Consider the following 9,825-nt stretch of genomic DNA (forward strand, 5'->3'; position numbering starts at 1 on the left):
ATAAAGGAGCTTACGCCAAACCAAGCCCATTAGGCCATCCTCCCCCATCACTCTTCTTCCCAAGCCCATTACAAGCATCCCTCAGACAGACATGAGATACTACCACTCTATGAACAAAACAGAAAAGTTACAAATAAAGATTGTCTATTCACCCCTTGCTTGGCTAGAGTATCAGCTAATCCGTTTGCCAATCTCCTCAGTCCTCACCCATTGCTTGGCTAAAGTCCCCAGCCGAGGGTCCTTCAATATATAATAACTAGTTGAGGTGAATGACCAACTTCACAATCTTGAATCTAAAAAATATTTCAAGACTTCACCCTTCAACATCGACCAACTATCTATACGGTGCCACTAAGAAAACCTCCTTTTAAATTAAGGATCAGTTTGGAAGAGTACAAATACAAATATGTATAAGGCATATACAAGGTTTAGAAATAAACTAAGACAAAGTTTTACACCGAAGATTTGTATTTGAACTCTTCCAGAGCCTAATTTTTTTTAAGGCTTAGTTTGGAAGGAGTACAAATGCAAATATGTAGAGTGCAAAACCTTATATTTTGTATTATTTTCTATCTATTTGCACTTTACATATTTGTATTTGTACTCTTCCCAAACTGAACCTAAACTTTTGGTTAAGCATAATCACTAAGAAAATTTGAACTTCCCAATGCATCATTAGACATTAGACAATTTTCAATATTCACAATCAATAATTTTTTAAGGTAAAAAAAAAAAGCCACGAACGATAACCTCAATCAAATTAATGATTCTCATGAAAGAAAATACCTTTACATTCCAACAATGCATCTATCAGGTTTTCTTCTTTCTGGGAGAATTTCTACAATAGAAACTATAATTTGCAAAATTCCTCTCATAACCAGCCAAGGGCAAAAGAATAAGTGAACATATAGAAAGAATATTCCTTTCTTGATAAGAATGGACCCAGCCAAGGATTCAGCTGATAATCCTGATTATGAAACCCTACCCATGAAACTTGTTCTGATCTTGCTGAACCTAGTAGATCTTACACTTCTTCAACCTACAATTCAAAAATCATAATTTAAAAGACTAATCAAGTCCACCCCCCCCCATGCGCAGAAAAAAGAAAGAAAGAACAGAGCAAAAATAATTAATTGAAATATTGAATGGCATATTACCTGATTTGTTCGGTTTTCCCCTTGGCAACCCACTTGGGGACTATGAAATATCAGAATGACCTGGGAGTTGTAAATGACTCATAGCTCAGATGCTTAGAGCACCCACTCCCATCTAGGAGATCTAGGTTCAAATCACCATTGTGTTTGGATATCATGGGCGGTAAGAATATCAGGGTTATTGAATCTCTTAATACCCGCTTTCTGATACAGAGCTGGTTTTCTAACAGCCTTTAGGGGCTTGCAATGATGCATAATCCATGGTTTAAGTAGCAATATTAATAAGAATAAAGATATAAAAATGACCTGAGGAAGGTTCATCAGCTCAAGAACAGCTTTCTTTGGTGTCAGTTCATTGTCAATGATGCGAGCAACTGCAGTCAAGACTGGCATCTTCACATTATATTTCTGGGCCAGAGCAATAACAGCCCCAGCTGTTGACACACCTTCAGCAACCTAAAAGTGAAATGGTAGATAGTTAAAAACATAACTAGCATATCTTGAGCAATTTTGTATAGAGGACTTTCTCAACCACCTGATTAATGGAACTTAATATGTCATCTAGCTTCTCCCCTGATCCAAGACGGACCCCAACTGTTCTGTTTCTTGAAAGATTGACAAAGCATGTAAGCATTATATCGCCAGTTCCCGAGAGACCAGTAATTGTTGTTGACTTCGCACCCATCTTCACATTCATTATAAGTGTTAAAAAACAAGTATAACATAACTAGAACAAAAATAAAAATAGAGATATAAAAAAAAAAAATAAAAAAAAAAAAACTCATCTTTGATCCATGGAAAACAAAATTAGCTTGTGAAAAGATAAAAAATTCAAACTAACATGCATATCTGTGAAGCTAGAACCTAAATCCACAAGACATACAGAAAGTGAGGATTTGCAAGCAGATCTACATCTGGAAGAGATTAAGTGCCATAAGATAGACTCATATAATTCCTACATCTATTAATTATGACTAAACAGATAAAATTACTTCCGCGTTGCTTAGTGGCAGTCCACAATTTCTACATGGTACTTGGTTCAGTCTAGCTCATCCTAGAGTGAAGGTTTCAGATGTAAATTGAAGCTTCAGTACAACTCATATAGCCACTAAGAATGATTCATAAACATTTACTCATTCAAATAACACATGTAGAAGGGGGAAATTGCAGATTACTAATACCTTTTTTTTTAACAATAAAGCAAAAATTTTATTAAAAGAAGAAATGAAGTACAAAGAAAGGTAATAAGGAACCAGGAGGGAAAAAACAGAACAATCCAAGCCCAACCAAATATAAGAACACCTCAACAACCCCTCATTAATCCAATACAATAAATAAAGCACCTAAAACTGTCACCATCTTTTTCCAACTGCAACGATGCCAAGAACTACACCCCTAAAAGCTCCTAGCCCATCCCAAGAATACAATACCCACGAGCGACATCTACAAGCTGAAATGCCAGCATCCACTCTAGGAAAACTTGTTCCAACCCTCGACTCTTTCAATAGACAACTACAAGCTTCACCTTCAAAAAACCTCAAATCTAATAATCTATCCATTCAAAAAAAAAAAACAGAAACTTAAATCATCTAGCTGCCTGAAACTAAGATAATCTTCAGTTCCTATAAATCTATTTCTTCTAAACCATGAACACACTCAACATGTTTCCATTCTGCCCCTAATCTCCACCAAAATTAATTTCGTCGCCATTAATACCCTTTCAATAAAATCCAGACATCAGACATATCCAAAATATTCATATATATATATATATATATATATATATGAATACCCTTCAATATTCAAATTATTGTCCTATTTGAGTAGTAGGCATAGCCCCTCTGGGCTGCCAACTATGCTGGAATTTGTAAGATTTCTGTCTTCTAAATCTCTTCTCTATACAACTTATCCAGCAAACCCATGCAAAACATATATATACCGAAAGGGAATATCTTGTGAAGAAAAGGAGGAAAATGAAGAACATTTGCCATGCGAAAGAAAATTAAAATACCTTTGTTGCTAACCATCGTATCTCTGAACAACCTTGTGCAACAAGAGCGGCCATAGAATTATTTCCAAGATTCATACCCTCTACAATCCCCGCTGCAATTGCAAGCACATTCTTGAGTGCACCCGCTATTTCTACCCCTGTAACATCACTGGAGTATCACAGGTTACGAGCTGAACTTGTGTGCTTAAATCTTATTCAAATAGTTCCAACTTTCTAACATTATCCACCAGAAGCCAAGGTACTACATCAACCTGAAAGCAAAATTTTTAATCAAAAGAAACAGCAGAAACATAAATTCTAATCAGATTTAGTGCACTTAAAGCTCTAATTTAACCAATTTGATAAAGGCAAAGGACTTATCACTTATCTACCTCGAAGTGCTGATTCTTAGATGCTGAGAAGCTAATAGTTGCTGTGCAGCAGATGCTAGATTTTTATCTTTAGATGCCACCACCATTGCTGCAGAAACATAAACCAAGAAAAAAGTAGGTATCCATGAGAGGTTGTCAACTTGTCATCTTTTCAATAAGTTGCATTCAAAGTATGCAGGACATAAATAAATAAGAACTTTAAAAATTTTTCCTGATAAGTTGGCAAATAACCTGTGGGTAATTTCCTCATTAATTCCAATGCAAAAGAAGGCCCTGACAGCGCAATAAAAGGTTGGCGAGGGTTCCCAAGTGCTTGTGGGATAATCTGAGACATCATCCTTAATGTATTGAGCTCCAAACCTTTGCTAAGGGATATGAATGGCAGATTTGGATCAACATGCTCTGAGATGCCCTCAAGAAAAGATGAACTGAACTGCAATTAAATAATTTGGGTGAGGGACATCCTGACACATATAAATACATTCCCCACAAAGAGAACTAAACGATGTAGTAAAGCAATCGACAACCATTTCTCGGAAAGAAAAAGACTTATCTGGATATACTTAAAATAACAAAAATGATTCAAATACCTGCACAGGGACTGCATGTAGACAAAAGTCAGCACCGAGCAAAGCAGCTTTGGCATCAGTTGTTGCAAAAACATTTTCCGGTAGCTTGTCTTCTGGGAAGTACTTGCTGAAAAAAAAAGTAAGAATATCGAGCACATTAAAATTGGGAGGGGGTATAAATTGTTGGTGGATGCAAAACAGAAGGACCATACATAAACAGAGAAGTGAAAACTGGCACAACTATATTCGTAAAAGATTGTTTACATTGAGAGCAGTTGCAGTAGACCAAAACTTACTAATTATAGTGGGTCTTGTTTATAGACTGGCAAACATGAGGATCTCGCACAAGCATCTTAACTTCCAGTTCTGCCTTTTTGGCTGCAATATGAGCAGCCATTGCCGTACCGAAAGAACCTCCACCAAGTACCACAACCTGAAGGCCACATAAACCTTAATCATGACTTCAATACATATAGTGTATGCCATTTTTGCTTCCATTCATTCAAGGTAGATGTGGTATCTTACAACATTTGTTATTTCAGCCTCATTTTTGGATTTCAAGAAGCGAAGACACTGCTTACAGTTCTCAGTGACCAAGTGGGAGTGTTAATTTGAAAAAGAAATATATGCGGAAGAGAAAAGCAAAATCAAAACGAAAACAACAAAACAATATTGCGCGGTTGAATCCAGCATTGCTAATCAAATTCCTAGGAGAACACCATCCATAATTCAGCAAATTCCAATCACCGAAAGGAAAAAGAAAATATCTAACTCATAACCAGAACCCTCAAAGAGCACGGGAAAGGGAGAAACAGAACCTTTTTAGTCCGCTCGAGAACATCGGTCTTGGCCTTGGAACGCCAAGTCCGTGACCACCTGACAAGTTTCTCCCAAGCAACTCTAACCGCTTTCCTGCGATCTTTACGGCTATCAGGAGCATTGACGGGATTGAGGTTAGGTTGTTGTGCAGTAGAAAGAGAGTGGTCTTGAGTTTCGGTAGAGCAATGACAGGTCTTGGCGGGAGAGACAGGGGGAGCAAGAGCAACTATAGGCTTGAGCTGGACTTTCTGTAGTCTGAAGCCATAACATGGATGGGATGTATGAGAATTTGATGAGAATGGAAGGTTCAGAATCCAGGGTTCTAAAGGAACTGACATTGGCTAGAATGCGTGAACCAGGAACAGGCGTTGATTGCAATGGATTTTCACAAGGTCATAGCCATCACTTTTTCCTTTCTGCCCTTTATCCATTGGCATTCATTCCCTCGCGATTCTCTTGCTGTTTATATTACAATTAGCGGGGATCCGTGCGATGCACGGACAAATCTTAAAAATTTAATAATTTTATTTATTATTAATTAATATTAAATTAATGATCAAATTTTGTTATTAATTAACTAAAATTATTCAAAGTTAATGTTAATATCTAAAATTTTAATAATTATATCTTTATTCAATATTGATTTATAGAAAATAATTATTGTTAATTTAATATGAACAAATATTTTTCAATAATTTTAGTTTTATTAATAATTTGTAGTAATTTTAATAATTGTTATTATTTTTATTATTTTTAAATGAAAATGTAATTAACTTTAAATAAATAAAAATAATTATAAAAACTAATATTTTTATTAATTTCACTAATAAGTAACAATTATATAGGAATGACAACGCAATGGGTTCAAGGCGGGGTACCCCATCTCTATTCCTACCCCATAGTCAAGACACTCTACCCCATCCCCACCCTTAGGGGCAAAGCACCCCACTCTTCATAAAGGATGGGGAATCCTTGAATTTCCCCGCCTTGTCCCGAGTATTAGGTAGGTTCAAGTAAATGTGTAAATACGGGCCATGCTGGCCCACAGGGCATCTCGGGCCGTGCCTCCCTCCCCTAGGATAATTTAGGGGGTCAGTTGGCACGATCCACGACCTATGCCATGTTGTGGGCCTGGCTGGTCTATGGGTTGAGCCTTGGGCCAAGCTATGAGAGGTCCATTTAAAAAAATTGAAAAAGATGTTTAAACTTTTATTTCATATGATTTTTTATGTATACATGTTTATATATACAATTACACCTATTCATGGGTCGGGTAGTCTAACGGCCCGATCCGGCTTGACCTGTTATTTTTTAGGCTTGGAAAAAATTTTAGGGTTGTGGGCTCGAGCTCGAGCTTTCTCAAATAAGCCCGTCCCAAACCCGAGCCTGGTTCGATACTATTATATATATAAAAAGTACTTATGTTATATATAATAAATATAATATATATATGCTTCTAAATTATTAATAAATATCAATTTATTATATAAATATAAATTATACTATTATTTTATTAAATTATTACTAAACTAATATAATATTAGTTTATAAAAGTAACCTATGATGACAGACATAACCCGGGCTCGACCCGGCTTACACCTCTTTCCGGTATCATATCTTTTCTGCATCATTTGATTTTTTCTAAGGCTTTGTTTGGTTTAAAGGGAAAAAAAAATCTTTACAAACCTAGTATAGGTTTCTCTATCTCTTCCTATATTTTCCTTCAAAATAAAATATTATTTTTCTGATTTTCTCCTCCATTTCATTGCTTTTTTCATGTTCGCTCATCTCACAACCCACTAATGACTCCATATTTATCCACCAAGAGTTAAATTTTGGTTCAAATGATGAATTGGATGAAGCAACGTTATCGTATATTCGTATTCTTGCAAAAAAAAAAAAAACACACCATTCGTTTGTTAACAACATGTGTTTGGCAGAAAATCCCATTCTCCTAAACACAAGGCTAAGTTGTACACTAATGAATGGGAATCCATCAAAATTCACGGAGCGGTTTTGATTGGTCAAGCTCTCAGGTTAGTATATAATTTAGCATAAATTATCTATCAGATCTGGACTGATATGATAGATATGGGTCTCATAAAGCTAAAGTCAAAAAAGGGTGTTAAAAGTTAAGGAAAAGTACGAAACAGACTTAATGTAGATTTCTGATATATAAGTTATAAGTATTATTTTTGGTCATTTACTAAAATCTACCATTTAATTTGTGTTTTACTAAGATACCCCATAGTTTATAATGGCTTTACTTCAGGAAAGTTTGTATAAATGGTATTGGCATCTTAAATTTTGTACCAAACATACTCCACCTTTGTTAATCGAAAGCTTGCAGAGAGACATAAGCTTATTCTCTTTTCTCACAAGACATAAAGCCCACCATGGTTGATATCTTTCAAGAAAAAAAATGGATAAACCGTATATTTATTTATTTGTTTTTCTTGTATTGTTCTCCAATCCCATCCAATATATTATTTCCTAAATTGAATGAACGTTTTTTGTGAAGCATTGGATCAGGAGTAGAACAAGAAAGAAAACAAATTTCCAACTAATCGACTCCTAATGAAAGATGAATGCAAATTGGAAGCGAGAAGTAATTGTTGTGCTCAAGAACTGAAAGGCTAAGGAGGTGTTTGATACAGTGGCGTTGTGGTTTGGATTGATCAATACAAAAATATATTGACACATCATGAGTGTCATTTCAATTAGAAAAATGATGTGTAAGAGTAAGAAACATTAAATTTAATGTTTTAGGTAGAAATAGCACCAAAGTAGAAAAATCTCTATCATACAAATTTATATTAATTAACCCAAGATACATCAGCAACATAACAGGACTGTACCAAATACCCTCTAAGACAAGGGAAACAATTCTCGCTAAAAGGATGAAGTAAAAATTATGTAGAAACATATAGAGAAATATGAAAGTTTTCATAGGAAATACAAAATTTTGGATTGAATAGGTAAGAGATATCTTATGGAGAAGTTTCGAAACTCGTAAAGAATTATAAGGAAAAATAAAGTGAAGATAACCAAACGATTCAAGTCTCAAGCAGAAAAAGAGAATGAAGGGGAGGGAAGGAGAGAGAGAGAGAGACCGCTACTTGCATGCATTTAAAACTTTCATGGTAAATTTTGAAAATTTGAAAGAAAATGAAGAATAAAAAAAAGTCACAAGATATCTGTAAATTTATTTGAAAAATTCAGGGCATGTTTAAGTCTTTTACCCTAAAAAACAACTAAATAATCGCTTCTCATCTATATAAACATAAAACTTAATTTAATTTGTTAAATTAAATAATAAAAACTGGTGTTAAACAAATAATAGCCCGTACTTAATAAGGGATCATGCCTAGTGATAAGTGAATACACATGACAAAAGAAGGTAGGATTCTTAATATTTGATTTTTTTTTCTTTCAAGTTTGATTGAGGCTTTTTCTTTGCTTTGACCTATAACATTTGAAAATGCAATAATTACATTAAGAGGTATATTGATAGTGGTGAAATTTCTTTTTATCTACAACGAATTCTGAAAATTGTCAAATGTCAACCTATATATGAGATTTTTTGTTTGTATTTTAGAAATATCATTAGAAAACAAAAAATTACAATATTCGTATTCAGAGATAGGGATCAAAGGGAAACAAACATCCATTTCCCACTTGCTTAAGTTATAATCAGCGGAGGGGGCCCTGCATTGTAGGATTCGCTCATAAACTATCAGGCTCAAGCTTGATTCGAATTAGAGACTTGAGCTCGAGCTCGAGCTTGGCTCGAGTAAAAAAGCTCGGAAGTTCGAGCTCGACTACATTTGATTGCAGGTCTCTCGAGCAGTCGAGGTGTCAAGCCGAGGTCTCTCTCAATTGCCGAGGTGCCAAACTGATGTCTCCCTCAGTTGTTGAAGTGTTGAGCTGAGGTTTCCCTACCAGGCGAGGTGTCGAGCTAAAGGTCTCCCTTAGTTGAAAAGGTACCGAGCTGAGGTCTCCCTCAGTTGTTGAGGTGCTGAGCCAAGATCTCCCTCAATGACCGAGGTGTTGAGCTGAGGTCTCCCTCAATGGTCGATGTGTCGTCTAGCTCAAGCTCGATTTGAATTAGAAACTTGAGCTTGAGCTCAGAAGTTCGAGCTCGGCTCGACTCGAACTCAACTACCTTTGATTGCAGGTCCCCTAGCAGTCGAGATGCCGAGCTGAGGTCTCCCTCAATTGGAGAGAGAGTGGCATTCTTGTAATTTATAAGGAGAGAGAGAAAGAAGGCATTCTTATAATTTGTAAGAAAAAGAGAGTTGATAGGAGAGAGAGTGGCATTGTTGTAATTTGAAAGAAAAAGAGGGAAATAGAATTAGTAGGAGAGATAATGGCATTCTTGTGATTTGAAAGAAAAAAAATCAAGAGAGAGAGAATTGGTAGGAGAGTGTGGCATTCTTGTAATTTGAAAGAAAAAAAAGCAAAAGAAAGAGTGGTAAAGAGTGGCATTCTTGTAATTTTGATAAAAAAGAGAAAAAAAGCCTCTTATATACACATTTCAGCTTAATATATTTATATATATTATTTCAAAAAATACAAAAACATCCCCTTGAAGTTTCTGACAATCATAAAAACCTTCCTTATAGTTTCATTTTAACAAATACCTCCCCTGAACTTTTGAGAAACTCAACAAAAATCTCCCTTCTGTCACTGTCCCAAACGGAAAACATTAGATTAATGCACCATTTTTTTCCAAATACCCATTCTACCCTTTTATAAATTATTTTACATACAAAATTACTAAAATAACTCCATTTTAACTCAACAAAAAACCTTTTTTAATGATCATTTCATTAATTTTACAACAAAATTACTGAAATATATTTTTTTGTTGAGTTAAAATGAGATTATTTTAGTAACTT

The 9,825-nt window shown here is 35.2% G+C and overlaps 1 protein-coding gene across 2 annotated transcripts; it reads right to left on the bottom strand.

The window, feature by feature from the left end:
- Positions 1 to 746: 746 nt before the first annotated feature.
- Positions 747 to 5,350, bottom strand: GLY1 (NAD-dependent glycerol-3-phosphate dehydrogenase family protein). 2 transcript variants are annotated; one of them, XM_010254759.3, is made up of 9 exons: positions 4,924 to 5,350; positions 4,402 to 4,538; positions 4,127 to 4,232; positions 3,768 to 3,969; positions 3,537 to 3,624; positions 3,166 to 3,313; positions 1,690 to 1,839; positions 1,461 to 1,610; positions 747 to 1,039 (listed from the first exon to the last, which is right to left on the bottom strand). In XM_010254759.3, exons 1-9 carry the CDS (start codon positions 5,260 to 5,262, stop codon positions 1,025 to 1,027), a joined length of 1,335 nt encoding a protein of 444 aa, XP_010253061.1. In that variant the 5' UTR covers positions 5,263 to 5,350; the 3' UTR covers positions 747 to 1,024. The 2 variants fall into 2 exon arrangements, with proteins under 2 accessions (XP_010253061.1, XP_088755139.1); XM_088899013.1 differs by lacking the exon at positions 747 to 1,039 and having other exon boundaries at positions 1,065 to 1,610.
- Between the last annotated feature and the right edge of the window lie 4,475 nt (positions 5,351 to 9,825).

This window comes from Nelumbo nucifera, chromosome 2, assembly GCF_055504915.1.
Source record: "Nelumbo nucifera cultivar China Antique chromosome 2, China Antique-T2T, whole genome shotgun sequence".
NCBI classification, from domain to species: Eukaryota; Viridiplantae; Streptophyta; class Magnoliopsida; order Proteales; family Nelumbonaceae; genus Nelumbo; species Nelumbo nucifera.